Here is a 25445-nt window from a genome sequence, read left to right on the forward strand (position 1 = left end):
GACCACACAGGGCTTGTGAGCCATGTGGAACTTTTGATTTATCCTAAGAGGGAGGTGGAGCACAGAGGGGTTTGATCAGATTTGCATTTTGAACCCATTGTCTGTCTGAAGTGTGAAGGACTGTTGTTTCATAGAAATGCTACTTCAAAAAAAAAAAAAAGAAGAAGAAGAAAAGAAATGCTACTTCATTGAAACCCCACCACAATCCTGTGAGGGTTATTGTTATTCCAGTCATATAGGTTCAGAAAGGCTAAACAATGTGCTCAGGTCATTCCACTACAAAATGCCCAGGAAAAGGACCTGAGTCCTCTTGATTCCCAGCTGCTTCCAAAACTCCTTCCTTAAATAAACCCAAGTCGGGCGCAAGTTGAGGCCCTTCCTGATGCCACACCTACCCTGATCTCTAGGAATAGTTACAAAAGAGAAAAGGCATGCCTCCCTCTTTCCAGTTACCTGCCTGCTCACTGGGGTGTGCCCACAGTCCTCTTCTATCCTCAAATGCCTGCCAAGCAACCAAGCACAAAACTGGCCAAAAAAGAATCTTCTTGGTCAGGTGATTAACACCTGTCTTTTCTCCGCCAGTTTTATTCAAGTAGCCTAGCAACTAATAGTGTAAATTTATCAAAGCAGTTACAGTCAGCACCTTGAAGGCTTGATTGCTCCCTGAAGTTCAAGGCAAATTACTTTTAAAACACAGTTCTAATATTCTGAGTGAAGGAGATCTTTTTTTTCCCCTAGCAACACACTTGGAGCACAAATAACTTTTGCCTGGGGAAACATCTGCATTCTCAAAAACAATGACATTAACTTATCTGAAATATACTACATTTTCTCTGTTTTGAAATGAGTAAGAGGATAATGCAGACAGGATTTCAGAATCTGTGCCTTTGTAGGAGGTATGGGGGGAGCAGGATTGGCACACATAAGAACTGAGGTATTATCTCTGCCCTGGCAGGAGAGGGCTTCCCAGGTGGCCTAGTGGTAAAGAATCCGATTGCCAATGCAGGAGACCCAAGAGACGCATGTACGATCCCTAGGTCGGGAAGATTCCCCAGCGGCAACCCGCTCCAGTAACCTTGCTTGGAAAATCCTGTGGACAGAGGGGCCACCTGTCCAGAGTCGGGACAGGACTTAACAGACAGATACCAAGCAGAGGGTCTGGGGGATGGGCGCGAACACCGTGAAGAAGAGGTCAAGTGCAGCACTTAGGCGCTGGTGGAAGGCAGGAAAAGAGACAAGGCGGGAGAAATGGAAACAATCCGACGAGGGATTGCAAGAGGAAAGAGAATGGTTGAAAATGCACAGGGAAAGTAGAGAGAAAACAGTGAGAAAGCAGAGGGAACAAAGACACGCCTGCACGGGGGAAGAGTGCCCTCCGGTCCTGACGCTGACAGATTAGGCTCTCTTAGCAAAGACCGTTCTGATCCCGACTCCCTGTCACTCGACTCCAGCCAGACTAACTTCCTTGCTGCTCTTGAGCACTCCTGCCTTAGGGTCCTCCATTTGCTGCTCTTCCCGCAACCATCTACACCAGGTTTATCTCCTCACTTCCCGGGGCTCTACTCGACGGCTTCCCTAACCACACCCTAGTAAAGTAGCACCTCCCTCGCTCTCTAACTCCTACCCTGCTTTATTTTTAAAGCTGCAATCAACCGGCCGACAGACTATTTGGCTATTGTCTGAATTTCACCACCCCCCTCCCCTCCCCGTTTCCCAGAAGGTAAATTCCGTATGAACGCGGACTTTGTTTTGCTCACTGCTCCATCTCCAGCACCCAGAACCGGGCCTGACGCTTTGTGGAGGCTCCATACACGTCCTCGGAATCAAGGGAGTGGGCGCGGGCGAGAGAAAGGCGACCGGAAGAGATTAATTCGGAAGGGGTAGCCAACGCAATAGCACACCTGCCATTCTTTTTCTCTTTCTCCCCTCCCCGTCTTTCCCTCTCCACTTCAAAGGCTAAGGACAAGAAGCGGGATTGAGAGAAATACGGAGAAAAACAATCCAGATTAGTCCAGTTCAAATCCTGATGAAAAGTGCAGGGGTTGGAGAAGGGCTGAAAGGGAGAAAAACAAATGCACACGCAACAGTGAAAAGAAGTGAAAAGTAAGAAGAAAAGACGGGTAGACGTCACTCTGTCCAGTCACTCTCTCTGTCTCCTCCTCTCGGCCGGCCCGGGGCGGTTCGCCTCGGTCACCACCGCGGAGGAAGCCAGACCCGCCTCCCTAGGAGGACGCCCCTGGCCCGCCTCGGCTGAGGCCCGGCACGCGCCCGCCCGAGCCGCGAAGGCGGCGGGACTACAGCTCCCAGGGTGCCGCGCGCAGGCGCGCCTGCGCAGTGCAGCGGGAGGCGGCGGTCTGTTCTCCGCTGAGGAGGAGCGGGGCTGAGGAGGGAGGCAGCGGGTGAGAGTTCAGAGTTCAGCAGCAGCAGCCCGAGCCCATGATTCCCATATGCCCTGTAGTTTCTTTCACCTATGGTGAGTATAATGTGCCCCTCCGGGGTCCCCGCCCGGCCCCTTCCCCAGCCCGGGGCGGCGGGGAGGCGCGGGGGTTGGGGCAGGCTCCGGGGAGGAGGCGGCGGCCGCCGCCACCGGGGCGTGCGAGTGAGTGAGGGAGTGCGAGGCGGGAGGGGGAGGCGGCGCGGCCGCGGCCCGACGAGGGCGTCTTTTCACGGTGCCTCTCTCTCTCTCTCTACCCCTTCCCTCCCTCGGCGACTCTGCCCCTCGGCGCCTCTTCTCCCGCCATGGGACCCGACTCTCCTTGCCCGTCGCAGTGCCCAGCCGGCTGGGGGAAGATGCCAAAATGGCGACCGGCAACTACTTTGGATTCACCCACAGCGGGGCGGCGGCGGCGGCGGCTGCGGCCCAGTATAGGTAACGGCTCCACGCTCTTTCCCTCCTCTCCCCCTGCCCGCCCCTCCGCCGGGATCCCGCCGACGCGACGGCCCCGCGCCCGCCCCCACTCCCTCCCCCCCGGAGTCCCGGCCCGTGGCAGGCCGGGCCCGCGGCCTCTCACGGCCCGGGGCGGGAGCGAGGAGAAGGCGAGGCTGGGGGCCGCGGAGGGCCGCCCGGGCCTTCGGCGGCCCCGCAGCTAAAATGGCCTCCCGCGGCTTCGGTGCCGCGCCGCCGCCCCCGCCCGGCGGGCTGAGGGAGGGAGCGGAGGCCGAGGCCCCTGCGGTCCCCCCGCCCCCGCGGGCCGGTCCCCGCCTCCGATCCCCCTCCCACTTGGGGATGGAGAGTGTGGGCGAGGGCTTCTCTGAGGGAGTCGGGGGTCGCCCCGGCCCGCGCGTTGCCTCTCCTCGCCGGGTGTTCTGGCCGCGGATCCCAGATAACGTGTCGTTTTCTCGGTGCCTTCTCCTGCGTCCCGTAATCTCACCTGGCCCTCCCCCCGAGCCCCGCAAAACCAACTGCGGGTGTCATCGCATTCATTTGGTTGATTTAGTTTTCCCTGCGAGGAGAGAGGTAAACACACCAACCACCTGTGAATTGTGTAGCTGGTAGACTGGAAAAGATGCGCGAAGTTTCTAGTGCTGACAAATGAGTCCACTGCCTTGTTGCAGCTATTGCGATTAGGCTCCAGGTGGGCCAGTAATTCCCCTGGGCGGGTCTTTTTCCTCCGGAGAAAAGAAAAGGGCTAGTGAAGTACAGTTAGTGAAATGCCCCATATGAAATCGCTACCTTAAGGGAAGCTCTAATTTCTGAAGTGTCTGTATTACGTTATATATCTTCTCAAAAGAAAGAAAATAGATTTTGTTACTTTTGAGTCATTCTGAGAGGCTCTAGATTCAGGCTGTAAGCATACAGGACTCCTAAGTGATCAACTTTTTATATAGAGAGAGATTATATTGGATATCTGTGTAGTAGGTAATTTAAAACCCAGATAGTTTTCTCACGTGATTCACTTCAGGAGGCGGGTGCTCTAATGGAAAGGACATCTCTGGGAACCAGAAGACCTGAGTTTCAGTCTATTTTGCTCCTGATTTTGTGACAGTGGGAGTATCTCTTAATTGAGCTGTCATTTTCCTCATCTGTAAAATAAGGCTGTCTTTTGTGGTTAAAACTTGTAATTCTGAAACACAGTTGCCATATTTCATGGAATAATAAGATGCTATGTCTTGCAAGCGCTTCTCTGGTGGCTAGGCGGTAAAGAATCCGCCTGCCAATACTGGAGATTCGGTTTGACCCCTGGGTAGGGAAGATCCTTTGGAGAAGGAAATGGCAACCCACTCCAGTATTGTTGGGAAATCCCAAGGAGAGAGGAGCCTGGCAGGCTACAGTCCATGGGGTTGTAAATGAGGCAGACAGGAGTAGCAACTAAACACCACCATGTATTGTAAAGAGAAGGGTTGTCATTATTTTATGTATCACTTAAAAAAAAACCACTACCGATTAAAACCACTCAATGCTTAAGACACCGTTGATTTTTAAGAGATGTATAAATATTTTATTGATGAAATTGATATTTTACTAATTGTTGAATGCCTTGAACGCATGTGGCATCTTTTACAAGTCCTTTCACCTAGATGCTTACTTCCAGAAAAAGGACTGAGATGACAGATTATTGGGGCATAAACGTTAAAAAAAAGTCTTTGCTTACAAGTTGTGATAATTAAACAACTAGCGAAGTTTCAGATACTTTAAACAGCTGAAAATATTCGTGAAGAGAGAAAAATCAAGCCATTTTTCTTTCTCTGGGAAATAGGAGATAACTAATGAGCATCTGTGTCATAAATCTACTGATACCAAGTACTATGTGTTCTAGACCAGACTGTATTTAATCACTTAAATTTTAATTGTTTAACACTGCTTTTCTGTTATACTGTTCGCAGAGTGATGATAGATTTGTTGAATTATTTATGAACTGTTTACTGAAAACTAGTTCTTTGTGGCAGTTTTGAAGTATTTTTTCTAATGCAAACCTATAGCTAGAAATGAGGGGAGGAAATGCCAATTTAAAGGTACTTAATCACTTTTTGATGAAAATGTTTGCATATATGTATTTTATCCCAGTATAGGAAGCTATTACAGAATTTCTGTATCTAGTTTTTTTTTTTACTTTGAATCTTAATAGTTTTAGTAAACTGTAATGTCAATCCAAAATATTAAACTGATTTTTATATATTTATGTGTATCTAATGCCGGACACCCGGGTTCCACCCCTGGGTCCGGAAGATCTCCTGGAGAAGGAAATGGCAACCCACTCCATTATTCTTGCCTGGAGAATACCATGGAAGGAGGAGCCTGGCAGGCTACAGTCCATGGGGTTGCAAAGAGTCTGACAGGCCTGAGCGACTAAGACTTTAATGAGAAAAGACTAGTCTTTTGACATTATTTATGCATATATTGGCAAAACTAATTTTTAAGATACTTTATCCTTGTACTTAACATAGTACATGGAATTCTTTGTTTTTAATGGAGAGAAATCAGATTCAATAATGCTGATACTTGTTCAAGGAGGATCAACAAATAATAGTAAAATGCAGAAAATGCAGTGATAATGTTCATCTTTCTTCCTGAGTAGAAATCATTAAAATACAACTTTCAGACATGGAAGACCACGGATTATTTTTCAAAAAAATTTTTTTTTAATTTAAGGGATGTAAACTCAAGGAAATCTTAAACATTTACCTGTTGGATTACATGAATAATTGGCTTCACCTGTCGGAGAGTACAGATAACTGAAAGTAACTATATCTTAAGTCTAGATTTAATTGTGGTTGTTAGTTTCCTTGGTTATAGCTATGTAAGGTATTTGATTAAATTTATTTTAAGTTTAAGCTTTCTTTTTGCCTGTTAATATTTGAAATTTATAATGTATACTAAATAGCAAAGTTCTTTAAGAGATGTTATAAGAATCTAAGTCCTGCTACTAATAATTTTTAGATAAACCAAGTTTTTCTTTTGTATAATGCATATTAGATATTTTGTGATAAGCATTTACTCAATCCTTGTGCTACATGTTCCATCAACTACTGAATATTTTTCTTCCTGCTTTCTGTATTTCCTTTTTTTTTCTTTTTGTATTTCTTCTAACGCTACTAAATAAACCTGTTGTGCCATTTGGCCGCTATTGCAAATGTAATCTTTTCATTTTCTTACCATTCATGTGCTTTTTTCCCCCTTGGAAATTACAAAATCAAAAAAAAATTAAGTATTATTGTGTTTATATGTATATGTTTCTGGTAGAATGTTTATTTGGAGTGTGCAGGACAAAGCAGATTTCAGACATGGTGAAAAAAATAGGAATGGCTTCATGGCAGAAAGAGAACTTGGATAGGTACCTACTTCAATACAGTACTCTTTTTTGTTTGAGAAGATACACTTTAAAACTTTTAGACATAATTTTATAATAAATTTTGGAGAAAACAATTTTAACAGTTTGTAAGGACTTACCATAGCAAAAAATGTGAGAAAGATAATTCTCAGTGGAAAAAACTTGCTAAAAATTAATGTTTCATAGGATCAAATCAGTTTTTTTCTCTCTTACTGGGAGTTATACAGAAGTTCTCATAGAAGTTCTTCAGTTTTTTAAGGAATTTTGTGGCGTAAACAGATATACTATATGTAATACAAACTAAAGTAATCCCATTATAGTTTACTATTAATAGGACATAATCTTTTCTTTGAGAGTTTTAAACAGCCGGTTTCTCTTATTCCTTAGAAAAGCCATGGATGTTTCAGTTCTTGTCACCTTTCTATCTATTCAAGATACTTGTCTATTTCCTGCATAACCTGAATCTTTAGCCTGTGCTAAAACTTTGTTCTGTCTATAATTCTTATCTGAATGTTATTCTACCTTCAATAAAGTTAGCTATTTAAAATAATCATTTGGCAACATTTTTTACCCTTTTAATTTCTAGAATTTATTGAGTTCAAAAACTTGAGTAATGATTGTATAACGATCCAAGGTAATTGCCCCCATATCTTAGAATAATAATATTCTTGAATAATAAATGTTTAAGTGGATTTTGACTGTTGTCTGAATATTAGCTTAAACATCTGCTAGTCATCTCATCTAGTGATTCTTGAGATGTCTTTAGGACATCTGTTCCTAAAGGATGAGTATCTCTTCACATCACTAAGGTAACTTGGATAGGCTGATTAGCCAGTGAATTTTCTTTTTTTTTTCCTTCTCTTTTTTCCTTTTTATTGGAATGTAGAGTTAAGAATATTGTATCTTGGAGGAAAGAATAAAAGGAACACTGGTAAAGTAGAAAGAAGTAATCACTACCTGAGATTGTGAAAAAACCAGATGAACAGGTTTTTGAAACCAATCTTAGTGATGGAAATTTACTGGCTCTACTGAAAAAAATTTACTGCAGCTGCTAATTCTATTAGCTCTTCCATTGTTGAATTAGAGATCTTAAGGTTCATATTGCATGAATGAATTTGAAATAATGAACATTTTCTTTCCAAAAGGATCAGTGCTATTACAGGGATGTGTCCTGTATGTGTTATTAATAGCCTTAAGGGCAGTGTGAGCCAAAATAGCACTCTATAGAATGCTTAAAGTGTATTCTTGACTGTGCTTTTGCTTTTGTAACCTGCTTCACAGTATACTATAATGAAAAGGGGATGAGCTAGTCCCACTTTGGATTTGAATCTCTCTTTAGGCACTTGTCCAAGTCCCTTAATTTTTCTACGACTTGGTTTCTTCAGCTAACTTGCTTTGACTTGAAGATTAAATATAAAACTTCCTAGCCTAGTGCCTGATTTTCAATAGGTACTTTACCCATGTTAGTTTTCAGCAGAGATTTGCATAATAATATTAAAAGTGTTCTAAAATCTATCGTTAGTTGATGTCTATCCTACATTTAATATATGGAGTTTCATCATCTCAATGAAGAAGGAAATGGCAACCCACTCCAGTGTTCTTGCCTGGAGAATCCCAGGGACGGAGGAGCCTGGTAGGCTGCCATCCATGGGGTCGCACAGAGTTGGACATGACTGAAGCAACTTAGCAGCAGCAGCAGCAGCAGCAGAATCTCAAATGTTAAAAGTAGGTACTTGAGTATCAGTTGGTGGCCTCAGTTTCAGTGTCAGTTTAATAGAGACCTCCAAATTTTTAATTACTTGCAAGCAACATGATTATAGTTAACAGACAAATATGAGAAATAATAAGAATTCAGATTTCCTGCATCTAAGATCAGGGAAATATTGGTAACTCTCCTGTTTCATCAATGGCAAATTAGATAATTATATTTCAAATAAGTTCTTTGTATATAGCCATAAAATCTATTAAGTAGATCTGAAACTAATGAGATACCCAAAACATTTTAAGGAAAAAATAAAATAGGCTATAAAGAACAGAACAGGAAAAAAAAAACAAAAGACATAATATGAAGATGGGCTGTGTTCATGGAGTGAAAAAAAATCAATACTATCAAGTTAATCAGTTTTCTCCTGAGTAGTCCATATATTTAATGTAATTCCAATAAAAACCACAGCAGACTTTTTGGGGTCACTTGATAAAGAAATTCTTATGTTGACCGTGAAGAGAGTATTTGTCCAAAAGTAGTCAAGACAGTCTTGTCATGATATCTTGCATATTAGCAGGGACCAAAAGACGTTATTAAACAATCAGGGTAATCAGAAAACAGTCCTTGGTCAAATGTAGTAATTGACAAAGTATGTTAGAATTACTAGAAAGAGATTAAAGGTGGGGAGTGTGCCTACGGTACTTATCCATACATTGTCCTTGGCATCACTCTATCATAATTGGGGTCATTGTTCTAAGAACAACATTGCTTAGTGTTTTGGGAACGCTGTGTACAGTGCAGCTCTTAATTTACCCTTACACAGGGCAAATTAATGAAATAAAGAGCATCTGACTTTTTGTTTTTTTAATATTAGTCTCTCATGTAATAAATATATTAAAATGCATTTATAGGGAATAACTTGCAGTATGCATACCTGCTCTCAAGGAATTTACTCTGCTGGAAGATGAGAGTAGGGGCAGCTATACCTACAGGTAACTCTGCCATGGTAACGATCGTACTGATTTTTAATAAAATACTTAAATGGGGAATTGGAGCATTTCGACTATGGGGTTTGAGGTAGTCTTCATGGTATTTAATTCTGAAAATCAAGGCAGGATCATTTTAGACAAAGAAAATGTGTTGGCCAAGGCAAGAAGGAATTAAATTCTTTTTTGGTTTGTGTAGGTTTTTTTGGACACACCATGTGGCATGTAGGGATCTTAGTTCCCCAGGGATTGAACATGTGCCTTCAGCAATGAAAGCACAGAGTCCTAACCACTGGACTGCCAGGAAATTCTATGAATTAAATTCTTAATATGGTTCGTAGTTGGTAGATTCTGGAGTCCTGGCTCCCTCTACTATTTCCATGTGACATTGGGCAAACAGTCCTTTGGTACTTGAGTTTCTTCATCTATAAATTAGAGATAATACTAATAATTATCTCATAGGATTGAAATTTTTTGAAAAATTCTCCCTTGAAGTGTGATATATATGAAAAGAGCACATATAAGAGTATAGCTTGATGAAAAATGTCAGAAGCTGGGCACCATTGTATGACCAGCACCCAGACCAAGAAACAACATTATCAGCATCCCAGGAGGCCTTTACATTCTCCGTTGTGGTGTGAGAATTCAATGAGATAACATTTGTAAGGTGCTCAGAATATTCAGTAGGCATTTGGAAATAGAGCTCAGAATTGGGTAAGGGTCAAAGTGTAAATGTGAATATTAGCCATATGGTGGTGAATCCACTGTTGTAGCTGTGAGTATGGATGAACCAGAGGAACTACTTGTCATGCATCAAACATTTAAACATTTAGTAAACTTTTTTTGAATGAGTGGAAGAAAAATAGAGTCACAGTTATGAACTTGGGGAACTTTGGTGTTGAAAGTAGAGCCAGAGAAAGAAACAAATACTGGGTCAGGGTGGTGGTGAACAGAGAACTGGGAGAATGTAGTGTTCATAAAAACCAAAAGAAGATAGAGTAGTCAGCAATATTAAGGCTTCAGAGAGGCTAAGTAAAGAATTGACAGTTATCAAAATCATTGCTTTAATTTTCATGGACGGCCATTATAGAAAAATTAGAATCTGACTTTTTTTGGAGCTACAGAAAGACAAGCATAAAATTTTGCATAAAATAGGTTTTGCATTCTATCTTAGTATTCAAATAAATTTTTTAAAAAAGTTTGTTGAAGTATGGTTGATTTACAATGCTGTATTTCTGCTGTACTGCAAAGTGGCTTAGTTATACTCATATAAACATTCTTTTTTATGGTCTTTTCCATTATAGTTTATCCCAGGATATTGAATATAGGTCCCTCTGCTATACAGTAGGACTTTACTGTTTATCCACAAGTAAATTCTTGAGGGTCCTAGAGGTTAAATGGGCTTAAAATATTGGGAGGCACTGTGTTTAAAGATAAAAGAAGTGAAAATAAAATTTTGAATTGATTTTTTACTTCTTGGAAAAGATAATATATTGTATAATTGCATTATACTGGTATAGTGGTCTGCATTAAATGGGCAGAGAACTTGAAATTTGAGGAATGATACTTTATGATAGAAAAAACAATGAGCCTTTTAAAAATACTATAAATGAGGGCAAAGAGTGATGTGGTTTATGAAGATGACTTTATTGCTTCTCTCACTCCCCCAGTCCTACCCATCCCAAACCATTTTTTACTATAAGCAGACATGGTCACTATAAATTTAATCAAAATACTCTTATGCTTAAAATCCTTCATTTGCTAACCTTTACTTTCAGAATATCTGGTTATCCTAGCTTTACATTTAGAGGATTGGGGATCTTATTGTATAGACTTACAGTTCATTATTCACATGACATCCAAAAAAATTCTGAAAACAATACTAGTAAAAAAAAAAAGGAAAAACTGACTACTCTTCAGAGTAGGTTGTTGCTCGTTGTTCAGTTGCTCAGTTGTGTCCAGCTCTTTGCCACCCCATGGACTGCAGCACACCAGGCCTCCCTGACCTTCACCATCTCCCAGAGCTTGCTCAGACTCATGTCCATTGAGTCTGTGACGCCATCCAACCATTTTGTCCTCTGTCGTCCCCTTCTCCTCCTGCCTTCAGTCTTTCCTGGCATCAGGGTCTTTTCTAATGAGCAGCTCTTCACATCAGGTGGCCAAAGTATTGGAGCTTCAGTATCAGTCCTTCTAATGAGTATTCAAGATTGATTTCCTTTAGAATTGACTTGTTTGATCTCCTTGCAGTCCAAGGGACTCTCAAGAGTCTTCTCCAACACCACAGTTCAAAAGCATCAGTTCTTCGGCACTCAGCCTTCTCTATTGTCCAACTCTTTACATCCATAAGTGACAACTGGAAAAACCATAGCTTTGACTAGACCAACCTTTGTTGGCAAAGTAATGTCTCTGCTTTTTAATTTGCTGTTGGTCATAGCTTTTCTTCAAAGGAGCAGGTGTCTTTTAATTTCATGGCTGCAGTCACCATCTGCAGTGATTTTGGAATCCAAGAAGATAAAGTCTGTCACTGTTTGCATTGTTTCCCCATCTATTTGCCATGAAAGGATGGAACTGGATGCCATGAACTTAGATTTTTGAATGTTGAATTTTAAGCCAACATATTCACTCTCCTCTTTCACTTTGATCAAGAGGCCTTTTAGTTCCTCTTCACTTTCTGCCATAAGGGTGGTGTCATCTGCGTCTCTGAGGTTATTGATATTTCTTCCAGCAGTCTTGATTCCAGCCTGTGCTTCATCCAGCCCAGCATTTCTCATGATGTACTCTGCATGTAAGTTAAATAAGCAGGGTGACAATAAACAGCCTTGACATACTCCTTTCCCAATTTTGAACCAGTCCGTTGTTCCATGTCTGGTTCTATTGCTTCTTGACCTGCAGACAGGTTTCTCAAGAGGCAGGTGAGGTGGTCTGATACTCCCATCTCTCTCAAGAATTTTCTACAGTTTGTTGTGATCCACACAGTCAAAGGCTTTAGCATAGTCAGTGAAGCAGAAGTAGATGTTTTTCTGGGATTCTCTTTTCCTATGATCCAACAGATGTTGGCAGTTTGATCTCTTGTTCCTCTTCCTTTTCTAAATCCGCTTGCACATTTGGAAGTTCTCGGTTCACGTACTGTTGAAGCTGACCTTGGAGAGTTTTTAGCATTACCTTGCTAGCATGTGAAATGAATGCAATTGTTCAGTAGTTTGAACATTCTTTGGCTCTATGGTAGGCGGCATGTAATTTTTTAGTTTCACCTCTGTGAGTATCCATACCTTTCTCTGAAGAAATGTTAATGTATTAGAGATATAATGAAAGATGTATTTTTCTTGGGTATAGGAAGTTATAGAGCACTTTGGTTTAATTTATGGTTTAATTATAAAGCTTTACCACCAGCTTTAATTATACCCAATAGCTTGTTTCTTTTTTTTTTTTTTTCTTAGCTTGTTTCTTTTTTGAGTAATTCTGTTTACAAATACTTACAAGGATTAACATTGCATGACTTTCTCTTTTAGATGTCTTCCAAAGAAAACAATTTGCTTATTTTCAAAATGGAATAAAATTTATTTTATCTCAATTACCATATGGATCCACTGGATCTTTTTTTAGAAGTCTTAAGATTCAGAGTATGGAATCTTAGTGATCTTGTTTTTCTGTTTCTTGAAACATTTTGCTGTTTCGTGATCCTAAAGATTATTTCCTCTTTACTCATCACTTATTTCCAGCTATGCTTTAAAAAAAAAAAAGTAATGCAATAGCAAAATGGTTATGGAAGCACCTCAAAGGATGGTACAGTAGTGAAATAAGTGGAAGATATTGCATTGCCCAACATTTTGCATCTTTCAAGATGGTATGAAAGAAGAGAGAGACACTACCTTTAATTGTTGGCTTTTAGTTTTCCTTCAACACAGTTGAGAAGTCAGAATTATTCATTCTCTGTTCATACTGTCAAAAAATAAGAAAGTTAACACAAAATATTTGACAGTTATTACATAAATAAGATGAATGCAAAAACAAAATGACACTACTCAAGACAAATGATAATGGTGAAATTGATTGCATGAGCAAAATCTTAGCATAAAGGTCTTTACATACCATATCCTAGATCAGGGATCCCCCTCCCACAGGCCACGGACTATTAGGAATCAGTCATACAGGAGGTAAGTGGCATGCCAGTGAGGGAAGTGTCCATCTGTGTTTAAGAGGTTCCCATCACTCCCTTTAAACCTGAGCTCCACCTGCTGTCAGACCTGGAGAAGTAGTATATTCTCGTAGGAGCTGCAAAGCTCCTCCTGTAAGAATCTAATGCCTGATGATCTGAGGAGGGGCTGAGGTGATGCTAGTGCTGGGGAGGCACTGCAAATACAGATGATTATTAGCAGAGAGATTTGACTGCACAGAGACCACAGTCAGTTGCTGAACTGCACAGAGACCACAATCAGTTGCCTGCAGACTACTGCCAGAACCCTGTCAGTGAGTGGCAATTATATGTGTGCATGCTAAGTCACTTGAGTTGTGTCCGACTCTTTGTGACCCTGTGGACTGTAGCCTGCGAGGCTCCTCTGTCCATGGGATTCCCCAGGCAAGAATACTAGAGGGTTGTGTTTCCTCCTCCAGGGGATCTTCCCAATCCAGGGATCAAACCTGCGTCTCTTGCATCTCCTGCATTGGCAGGCAAGTTCTTTACCACTAGTGCCACCTGGGAAGCCCAGGTGGCAATTGTATAATTTATTCATTATATATTACAATGTAATAATAATAGAAATAAATGCACAATAAATGTAATGCACTTGAATCATCCCAAAACCATCCCCTCCCCCCATCTGTGGAAAAATTGTCTTTCATGAAACTGGTCCCTGGTGCCAAAAAAGTTGCGGACCACTGTCTGAGATTAATTTTTTCACACTGAAGAATCAGTAAATGAACAGTATATTTCTAAGGATAAAAAAAGAAAAGTACTCTCATATAGTTAATAGGAAGGACTTCATTATGTAATATTCTGTGACAATATTCGGAACATCCCATTTTGCTCAAAGTATATGTGGCAGAAATCTTTCTTGTTTTGTGATGTTTGTGAACTAACATTTACTCGATACGGTGCATTAGTGGACAGATCCTCAAGACAGGTACGTATTCAAAGGTAGTTGGAAGGAAATAGATGGTGTAGAAATTAAAAGATTCATTAGATCATTCCAAAACAAAAAATTAATGATGTTTTACAATTATGAATCAAATATGGTCATCATCATCTTTCTCTCTCCAGCACAATATGAGCCATAAAACATTTCAAAACTTTTTAAAGCATTGTATGTTGACAATTCAAATGTAGGAAGAAGAACTGGAAGTAATGAAGAGTTGGAACTCATTAGAGAAATAATTAAAATGGGGAACTAGCATTTACAGATGGACATGTTTCATGTTCTGCATTAAAGTTGATGAGCAGCTATGTTCAGAGAACATGGTCCATTTTGTCTATATGTGGAGTAAGAATTTGAATTTGCTATAATTCATATTGCAAATTTTCTTATAGTTTTTCATTATCCCTTATATGTAAATGGTCAGATAACCTCAAAAATGCTGAAAAGGAGAGAATGAGGTTCAGTGGATCCAAATGACATTTCTCCTGGTGGTAGCTCAGCTGGTAAAGAATCCACTTGCAATGCAGGAGAGACCCTGGTTAATTCCTGGGTCAGGGAGATTAAAGAATCCACCTGCAATATGGGAGACCTGGGTTTGAGTTGGAAAGATCCCCTGGAGGAGGGCATGGCAACCCATTCCTATATGCTTGTCTGAAGAATTCCCAAGGGCAGAGGAACCAGCGATCTACAGTTGATGGGGTTGCTAAGAGTCAGATATGACTGAGCGACTAAGCACAGAACAGTACAACATTGAGAGTTAAAAGATCTCAAGAAAACTGTTAAACAGTTCATATGCTATTTAACCATCCCTCTCCCTTGTAGTCTACAAATCTAATGAGTTGGTGGAAATGGTAAGATTGGTTATTTTATTTGTTCTGGTTTTTAAGAAGAAAATACAGCCTGAATTTACTCAGTATTCAGTTCAGTCACTCAGTCATGTCTGACTCTTTGCGACCCCATGGACTGCAGCACACCAGGCTTCCCTGTCCATCGCCAACTCCCAGAGCTTACTCAAACTCATGTCCATAGAGTTGGTGATGCCATCCAACCATCTCATCCTCTGTTGTCCCCTTCTCCCACCTTCAGTCTTTCCCAGCATCAGGGTCTTTTCCAAGGAGTCAGTTCTTCACATCAGGTGGCCAAAGTATTGCAGTTTCAGCTTCAACATCAGTCCTTCCAGTGAATATTCAGGACTGATATCCATTAGGATGGACTGGCTGGATCTCCTTGGAGTCCAAGGGACTCTCAAGAGTCTTCTCCAACACCACAGTTCAAAAGCATCAATTCCTCAGCACTCAACTTTCTTTATAGTCCAACTCTCACATCCATACATGACTCCTGGAAAAACCATAGCTTTGACTAGACCGACCTTTGTTGGCAAAGTAATTAATGTCTCTGCTTTTTAATATGCTGTCTAGGTTGATCATAGCTTTTCTTCCAAGGAGCAAGGGTCTTTTAATTTCATAGCTGCAGTCACCATCTGCAGTGATTTTGGAGCTCAAGAAAATAAAGTCTGTCACTGTTTGCATTGTTTCCTCATCTATTTGCCGTGAAGGGATAGGACCGGATGCCATGATCTTAGTTTTCTGAATGTTGAGTTTTAAGCCAACATATTCACTCTCCTCTTTCACTTTCATTAAGAGACTCTTTAGTTCGCTTTCTGCCATAAGTGTGGTGTCATCTGTGTATCTGAGGTTATTGATATTTCTCCCGGCAATCTTGATTCCAGCTTGTGCCTCATCCAGCCCAGCATTTCTTATGATGTACTCTGCATGTAAGTTAAATAAGCAGGGTGACAGTATACAGCCATGACATACTCCTTTCCCGATTTGGAACCAGTCTGTTTGTTCCATGTCCAGTCCTAACTGTTTCTTGACCTGCATACAGATTTCTCAGGAGACAGATCAGGTGGTCTGGTATTGCCATCTCTTGAAGAATTTTCCACAGTTTGTTGTGATCCACACAGTCAAAGCTTTCACGTAGTCAGTAAACCAGAGGTAGATGTTTTTCTGGAACTCTCTTGCTTTTTTGATGATCCAGCAGATGTTGGCAATTTGATCTCTGGTTCCTCTGCCTTTTCTAAATCCAGCTTGAACATCTGGAAGTTCATGGTTCACGTACCGTTGAAGCCTGGCTTGGGGAATTTTGAGCATTACCTTTCTAGCATGTGAGATGAGTGCAGTTGTGCAGTAGTTTGAGCATTCTTTGGCATTGCCTTTCTTTGGGATTGGAATGAAAACTGACGTTTTCCAGTGCTGTGGCCACTGTTGAGTTTGCCAAATTTGCTGGCATATTGAGTGCAGCACTTTCACAGCATCATCTTTTAGGATTTGAAATAGCTCAACTGGATTTCCATCACCTCCGTTAGCTTTGTTCGTAGTGATGCTTCCTAAGGCTTACTTGACTTTGAACTCCAAGATGTCTGGCTCTAAGTGAGTGATCATGCCGTTGTAGTTATCTGGGTCATGAAGATCTTTTTTGTATAGTTCTGTGTATTCTTGCCACAGAATATATTCTCCAGTCTTCTTAATATCTTCTACTTCTGTTAGGTCCATAACATTTCTGTCCTTTATTGTGCCCATCTTTGCATGAAATTTCCCTTGGTACCTCCAGTTTTCTTGAAGAGATCTCTAGTCTTTCCATTCTGTTGTTTTCCTCTATTTGCATTGATCACCGAGGAAGGCTTTCTTATGTCTCCTTGCTATTCTTTGGAACTCAGCATTCAAAGGGATATATCTTTCCTTTTCTCCTTTGCGTTTAGCTTCTCTTCTTTTCTCAGCTGTTTGTAAGGCTTCCTCAGACAACTGTTTTGCCTTTTTACATTTCTTTTTCTTGCGGATGGTCTTGATCCCTGCCTCCTGTACAATGTCCCGAGCCTCTGTCCATAGTTCTTCAGGCACTCTGCCTATCAGATCTAATCCCTTGAATCTATTTGTCCCTTTCACTGTATAATCGTAAGGGATTTAATTTAGGTCAAACCTGAATGGTCTAGTAGGGAACTTCTTCCTCCAATTTAAGTCTGAATTCGGCAACAAGGAGTTCATGATCTGAGCCACAGTCAGCTCCTGCTCTTGTTTTTGCTGACTGTATAGAGCTTCTCCATCTTTGGCTGCAAAGAATATAATCAGTCTGATTTCTGTATTGACCATCTGGTGTTGTCCACATGTAGAGTCTTCTCTTGTGTTGTTAGAAGAGGGTGTTTGCTGAGACTGGTGTGTTCTCTTGGCAACTCTGTTAGCCTTTGACCTGCTTCGTTTTGTACTCCAAGGCCAAATTTGCCTGTTACTACAGGTATCTATTGACTTCCTACTTTTGCATTTCAGTCCCCTATAATGAACAGGACATCTTTTTTGGGTGTGTGTTCTAGAAGGTCTTGTAGGTCTTCATAGAACCATTCAACTTCAGCTTCTTCATCATTACTGGTCGGGGCATAGACTTGCATTACTGTGATATTGAATGGTTTGCCTTGGGAACAAACAGAGATCATTCTGTCATTTTTGAGATTGCAGCCAAGTACTGCATTTTGGACTCTTCTGTTGACTATGATGGCTGCTTCATTTCTTCTAAGGGATTCTTGCCCACAGTGGTAGATATGATGGTTATCTGAGTTAAACTCACGTATTCAGTCCATTTTAGTTCGCTGATTCCTAAGATGTTCACTCTTGACATCTCCTGTTTGACCACTTCCAATTTGCATTGCTTCGTGGACCTAACATTCCAGCTTCCTATGCAATATTGCTCTTTACAGCATCTGACTTGACTTCCATCACCAGTCACATCCACAACTGGGATATTTAATCCAGATATTTAACCATCCTTCTCCCTTGTAGTCTACAAATCTAATGAGTTGGTAGAAATTGTAGGATTGGTTATTTTATTTATTCTGGTTTTTAAGAAGAAAATAGAGCCTGAATGTAAATTTCTTCCAAAATTCTACAATGATGCAGTTATTGTTTTAATAGCATTGTACAGGTAATGGAGCATGACATAGCAAGTTTAAGGAATACCTAAAGGTAGTATGTCTTTTTTCATCATTCTCAACATTATTAAATATTAAATATAAAGAAGATAAATTTGTCAGAAGTTTTGTAGACATAGAAAATCCTATAATTTGACCTAGAAGAGTCCAACAGTATTGAACATTAAATTTGGGCTAATGGAAAGGTTGTGTTTTGTGTGCCAAGAGAAGGAAAAAAAATGTTTTATCAGTTACTTTACTGTGTTATCCAAAGTTGAAACAGATACATTCAACAGTAGTTTCCAGAGGAAAAAAAGCACATTTAGTAATGTAAGTGACAGAAGCTAGCTACATTTTCTGAGATTATTTTTCCCCTCATTGCCTTTCAAGGTCAGAAATTAAACATTCCACATCTGTCCTATGGTGATTCCTCTAGAAATTTCACATTTTTAATTTAATCTGAAGTTAATCATTACCTTTACTTTACCTGTTTAGGAAGATACCTTTACATTACCTTCCTAAACAGAACAAGGACTTAAAATGCTCAACTTTGATCAGTTGATCAAAGTTGATTAGCTTTGATCAGTTGCCTCTTCATTTTGTGCTTTCATTGTTTTTAGAATTTCTAAACCCTGTGACAGTTGTTGGACAAAACTACCTTATATAGCCAGTGATTATTTAAATTTGCCTTCAGATTTACCTTTTTTTTATTTTAACTTAACGTTCATTCATCCTGAGATCATTTTCTTTCTTCCTAAAGTAAATCTTTGAGAATGTCCTTTAATACGGGTTTACTAAGAACAGATTTTTGTTTTGTTTTGTTTTTTTTAATCTCAAATATCTTCATTTCTCCCTTCTCATTCTTGAGAAGTCATCACTTAGTCTTTAGGGAATTTTTTTCCTCAGCCTAGTTGTGCTTCTCGCTCTTTGGTGTTTACGGTTTCACTCAGATGGATTTTGGTGAGAGTTCCTTATTTAATCTTACTTTGGATTAGTTGGGACTCGTGGACATGAGGATTGTTATATCAGACATTCTGTTTAGATGTTTCCTCTCTCCCATTCTTTTTCTTCATTTGTAGCTCCAGTGAGTTGCAAGTTACCATTTTTTATTCTTTCCTCCTGGTCTTTTAACCTCTTTGATATCTTTCATCTCTTTGTGTGCATTCTGGGTAGGTTTATAGATTTTTTTTTTTGACCAGCTATATCTAATCCGTTATGCCTTTTCTAAGATTCTAATTTTTATGTACTGTATTTAATTTCTGAAAATTGTTTCCATTCATCTGGTTGTTTTTGATTGACCTCTTGGTCTTGGTTTTGACTATCTCTTTGCTGCTGCTGCTGCTAAGTCGCTTCAGTCGTGTTCGACTCTGTGCATCCCCATAGACGGCAGCCCACCAGGCTCCCCCGTCCCTGGGATTCTCCAGGCAAGAACACTGGAGTGAGTTGCCATTTCCTTCTCCAATGCATGAAAGTGAAAAGTGACAGTGAAGTCACTCAGTTGTGTCTGACTCTTAGCGACCTCATGGACTGCAGCCTACCACTCTGCTCCGTCCATGGGATTTTCCAGGCAAGAGTACTGGAGTGGGTTGCCATTGCCTTCTCCAGACTATCTCTTTAGTGTGTTTATTTTCTGTTTTGTATCCAATAATTCTAATAATTGTAGTTTTCTCAGTTTTTTAATAATTTTGCAAGCTCTTGCTCATAGTATCTTATTTTCTTATGGGTTTCATGTTTGAGATCTCTTTCTTGCAGGATTGTAGCATTAGAGAGAAATCTGGATTCTGTGGCACCTGGAAGCATTGTCAGCACAGAGATAACTACTTGGTTTGGTGTTTTCCCTGGTCAGATAATGTGAATTCCAGAGCCCAATCTAGGAGAGTGCTCATTTGTTAAGTATTATCAAAGAAGAGCCTTCTCTCCTTTACCTAGAGCCAAGGCTCAGACAAGAAAGTTTCCATACAGTTCTCCCTTAAAGGGGAAAGTGGGCTTTTTCCTAATTCACTTTCTGTTAGTTTCTTTTGGGGGTTCCAAAGTTCTGAGCCTTTACTTCCCAATGCCTTTGATGTCTCTCTTAACACAGAAATTGGTATGTATAGCAGTTAACCAGGAGGAGATTTGGAGCCCTAGATAAGACTGTTACAGGTTTAGGCAACAGACCTCTGGCCACTCATGCACTGCTCATTTTAATGGAAAACAAATACTGTTTCTCTGTCATAAGATAGAAGGAAGCATTTTGCTCAAAGAGGTAATAAGAGCAGGAAAATGAACGGTGAATACCATCACAGATCTTAAGTTAATGTTCTGTATCATAAAATGGTGATTCTCAAACTTTATGGTTCTGGGGCCCTTCTAACTTGTAATTATTAAAACCAAAAAAAAATACTTCTGTTTATGTGGATTACACTAATATTTACTGTATTAGGAATTTCTAAAATATTTATAAAATTGTTTTAAAATAATAGTAAAGCCACTACATGCTAACCAAGAATATCTTTATGAAAAGTAACTATATTCCAACCACGAAAAAAGTAGTGAGATGGGAAGCATTGTTTTTCATTTTTACAAATCTTTTTAGTATTTCTGTGGATATAGAGATAAGATGGTTGATTCATTAAGATGGTTGGATTCTCACATCTGCTTTTGCATTTAGTCTGTTGCAATAAGTTTGGATTAAAATACAAGAAGGCAATTTGTAATTGAAAAAGGAGAACCAACCTTATGGACCCTCTGTAATAATCTTAGGGACCCTTAGCTGTCCTTGGATCACATTTTGAGAACCACTGTATAGAAATTAACTGAGATGTAGGAATATTTTCCCTGTTACTAGATGCCATGTATGTAGACAAGCCATTTGTACACATAACTTGTTGTGACTTCAGTAGTGACTGTAAATTTAGTAGTGTAATATAAAGCCAGGTCATATTAATGGAATTTGAAAGATGGGCCCAGAGTCAGGTATAGATTCGGGTTGAGGCCAGTAATGCAGATGTAGAGTTGTATTGGAATAACTAGAAGGGAGTATATAAAGTTAGGGCTGGTTTGTTAGTCATTAAAGTTGCCTGTCTGAGAATTCTGTTCTAAAATCTTATGCTTCCCTTTTCCCAGAGTAATGCATTAACTAATTAAAAATAGATAGAAGGACTTAATGATAACAAGTCCCTTATTTTCCTTCTCCCTGCCTCCCAATTCCACTTCCCAGGGACCCTCACCTTTAATATATCTTGGTTTTATTTCTAACCTCCATATCACTAAATAGTATGCTGTGTTTTTATATCTTAATTTATCAACTATGCATTATATTTTAACTTCTTAAAATCATGGTTAGGAGTTCATATATACACTCTCATGCTTCTCATATTTCTCCCCGAATTCAGTAATACGGCTGTCTTCAACAATACTGTCAGTTCTGTTGTAGTTCCATCACAAGCTGATAGTATCTTGGTACTGTTAAGAATCTTTAAATTCTTCTACTTTACTTTCCCTCTTTCTCCACTCCATCCCTCTACTCAGCTATAGTTTTCCTTGTGATAGCATTTACATTGCGTTCTGTAACAGTTGACCTTCCGTGATTTAGGTTGATTCTAAAACTTGAAAGCAAAAACCATTTCATTTTTATAACTGTAAATAGTATTTACTGTGGTGCCAAGTACTGATCTATGATTAGAGTTCCTAGAATTCCCATTTTATAACCCTGTATCACTTAATAATCTTTCTAGGCTCAAGTTCAAATGGGTTTTCCTTTTTTTACACTCTACTAGTTGCTCAGTTGTGATCATTATTTTTCTTGACCAGTTTCATATTTCCTGAAGTCTTTCATTATCCTGTTTTTCACCCAAGTCTTCTTGGTGCCTTGATTATATCCTGAGATTTCACCAGTCTCCTGGTCTGCTGTATATTGTCCAGTCATCTGTCTTCCTGAACATCTTTCTCCTGGAGGCTTCTGTCCTTCTTCTGATTGCAGTCTCATAAACTCTGCCTTTCTGGGCCTTTGTATTACTGCTCACCTGGGCTTTTATCACTCTCCTGGTTTGAATCCACTGTTTGTGGAATTGCATGTTATTTTTCTTGTTTTATTTTTTGCTTAAGTACGTTTTCATGTAGCTTCCTAAGAAAAGGCATATAGGAGGTAAACTTCAGACCTTAAATGTCAGAATTTATATTCTGTGTTAATAGTTTTGCTGGGTGCAGAATTCCACATTAATAACCATTTTCCCTTGAATTTTCAAGATATTACCATATTGTCTTCCAACCACTAGTGTTAAAAATAAGTCTGATTTTCATTTAGTTATATGTAGGTAATCTGTTTTGTTTGTGTCAGGAGAGTTAAAGGATTTTTTTCTCTTTGTCTTGAGGTGTTATGAAATGCTAAATGTCAGTGTTGTCCTTTCTTTCTGTTCTGCACTCTGTAGACCTCTGAATTTGAAAATATTCCTCCCTTCAAGAGTGGGGAAATTTTATTTCTTAATTTCTTCCATCTGCTTTTTTTCTTTTCTCTAGAATTCCTTCTTGTTAGAATTTTAGACCTGCTATATTTATCCTTCCTCTTTAATCATTTTCTTTATCTTGTTCATGTCCTTCATTTTTATCTTCTAACTGGTGTAAAGTTCTTATTTTATAGATACAAATTGGAAATTTTGAAAATTCCTACTGTTGCTTTGAGTTATCCATTTCCCATGGAATCATTCTTGTTTCTTTTTCAGTTTATAGTAATATCTGGTCATTTTGGCTGGCTATTTATTTTGATAAGACTTCTGACTGGCTTTGCTTTCAGCTTTGTTGTTGTTCAGTTGCTAAGACATGTCTGATTCTTTGTGACCCCATGGACTGCAGCATACCAGGCATCCCTGTCCTTCACTGTCTCCAGGAGCTTACTCAAACTCATGTCCATTGAGTTGATGATGCCATCCAACCATCTCATCCTCTGTCACCCGCTTCTCCTCCTGCCCTCAATCTTCCCCAGCATCCAGGATCTTTTCCAGTGAGTTGGCCCTTCGCATCAGGTGGCCAAAGTATTAGAGCTTCAGCATCAGTCCTTCCAATGAATATTCAGAGTTGATTTCCTTTAGGATTGACTTGTTTGATCTCCTTGTTGTTGAAGTTACTCTCGTTGTCTTCTCCAACACCACAATTTGAAAGCTTAATTTTTTGTCACTTAGCCTTCTTTATGGTCCAACTCTCACATTTGTACATGACTACTGGAAAAATCATAGCTTTGACTGTATGGACCTTTGTCAGCAAAGTGATGTCTTTGCTCTTTAATATGCTGTCTAGGTTTGTCATAGCTTTCCTTCCAAGGGCAAGCATCTTAATTTCATGGCTGCAATCACAATCCAGAATGATTTTGGAGCCCAAGAAAATAAAATCTGCCCTTGTTTCCACTTTTTCTCTGTCTGTTTGCTATGAAGTGATAGGTCCAGATGCCATGATCTTAGTTTTCTGAATGATGAGTTTTAAGCCAGCTTTTTCACTCTCCTCTTTCACCTTCATCAAGAGGCTCTTTAGTTACTCTTTGCTTTCTGCCGTTAGGGTAGTGTGAGCTGCGTTTCTGAGGTAGTTGCTGTTTCTGCCAGCAGTCTTCATTCCAGCTCCTGCTTCATTGAGCCCAGCATTTTGCATGATGTACTCAGCATAGAAGTTAAATAATCAGGGTAACAGTATACACACTTGATGTACTCCTTTCCCAATTTTGAACCAGTCCATTGTTCCATGTCTGGTTCTAACTCTTGCTTCCTAGCCTGTAGACAGGTTTCTCCGGAGACAGTTAAGGTGGTCTGGTATTCCCATCTCTTTAAGAATCTACCACAGTTTATTGTGATCCACACAGTCAAAGGCTTTAGCATAGTCAATGAAGCAGAAATAGATATTTTTCTGAAATTCTCTTGCTTTCCCTATGATCCAGTGAATGTTGGCAATTTGATCTCTGGTTTCTCTGCCTTTTCTCAATCCAGCTTATACATCTGCAAGTTCTTGGTTCACATGCTGTTGAAGTCTAACTTTAAGAATTTTGAGCATTACCTTGAAATGAGTGCAGTTGTGTGGTAGTTTGAACATCTTTAGCTTCGGTTCTTAAGCTGAAGGTAAACAGTTTAGGAATGTGAAACATACTTTTTTACTCTTTAATATCAATAATATCCTAAATTCTCCCCCCTCAAGAGAAATGCCATTCCTATTTTATGTCTGATTATTTCTTAAGCTTTCTTACCCATGTTGATTTCCTATGTTTGTTTCATAATTTGTTTTTTAGTTTGTTGCACTTTAAAAGTGACTGAAACTGATAAGATTTAATTTATTCACAAAGGATATTATCATCTAAATAAAAGCTTCTGCTCTCCTGGTTGTTTGGTAAATGAAAATCTCATTTCACAGATTATTTCTGTGGCACAGGATGTGGGTTTTTATTTTATGTTCTGTTTTACTTAAGATTGGTGGGGGGGAACACATGACTTGTGGGATTTTACTTCCCAACCAGGGATTGAACTGGGGCCGTTGGCAGTGAGAGTTTGGAGTTATAACCACTGGAATGCCAGGGAGTTCCCGATTTAAGAAACAACTTAAAGACAGTTGTGCGTGTGTGCTCAGTTGGGTTTGACTTTTTGCGACCTCATGGACTGTAGCCCACCAGGCTCCTTTGTCCTTGGGATTTGCCAGGCAAGAATACTGGAGTGGTTTGCCATTTCCTTCTCCATAAAGATGAGTAAGTCTTAAATTTTATATAGAGGTATAACTTAACACATTTTATTCTAACACTTGAGACTAGGCAAAAACCTTGATTTGAACCGTTTCAACTTAAGATTAATTTTACATAAACTAATTTGAACTTGACCTGAATTCTTAAAAATTAATTGTTTAAACTTAGCTGCTACTGCTAAGTCACTTCAGTCGTGTCCGACTCTGTGCGACTCCATCCCTGGGATTCTCCAGGCAAGAACACTGGAGTGGGTTGCCATTTCCTTCTCCAGTGCATAAAAGTGAAAAGTGAAAGTGAAGTCGCTCAGTCATTTCTGACTCTTCGCGACCCCATGGACTGCAGCCTACCAGTCTGCTCCGTCCATGGGATTTTCCAGGCAAGAGTACTGGAGTGGGGTGCCGTTGCCTTCTCCGTAAACTTAGCTACTTGATATTTAATTGAGTTAGTATAGTCCAGTGTGGTCATCTGTGTCATGTAAAAGACCATTCTTCTAAAGGTATTTGAAATTGAAAGGGAAAATTTCCCAGATGGATCTAAGATAACAGATCAGAGAATCTTTATTCTTAACTGCTGTCAGCTGCCCTAGCCCTTGACTCCCTGAGAACTGAGAGTGGATCATCATCCTTCATGATGCTTTGGTGGAGGCTGTGGTTCCAGTCCAGATTATGGTTAGGGACCTGGTTGTACAGAGCAAGTTAGATTAGTTA

General features: G+C 39.9%; 1 protein-coding gene across 3 annotated transcripts in view; it reads left to right on the forward strand.

Annotated features, from left to right (window-relative positions):
- Positions 1-2320: 2320 nt before the first annotated feature.
- The window catches only part of ZFR (zinc finger RNA binding protein), an 81874-nt gene continuing 58749 nt past the window's right edge, over positions 2321-25445 (forward strand). For all 3 annotated transcript variants that reach the window (XR_006273346.1, XM_043488535.1, XM_043488536.1), the window contains exons 1-2: positions 2321-2473; positions 2770-2869. Coding sequence is in view for 2 of the 3 variants with exons in the window: in XM_043488535.1 (XP_043344470.1) it covers positions 2437-2473; positions 2770-2869 (137 nt within the window). In the remaining variant the exon portion in view is untranslated. The remainder of the gene's footprint in view (positions 2474-2769; positions 2870-25445) is intronic.

Source organism: Cervus canadensis, chromosome 16 (genome assembly GCF_019320065.1).
Source record: "Cervus canadensis isolate Bull #8, Minnesota chromosome 16, ASM1932006v1, whole genome shotgun sequence".
Lineage (NCBI taxonomy): Eukaryota > Metazoa > Chordata > Mammalia > Artiodactyla > Cervidae > Cervus > Cervus canadensis.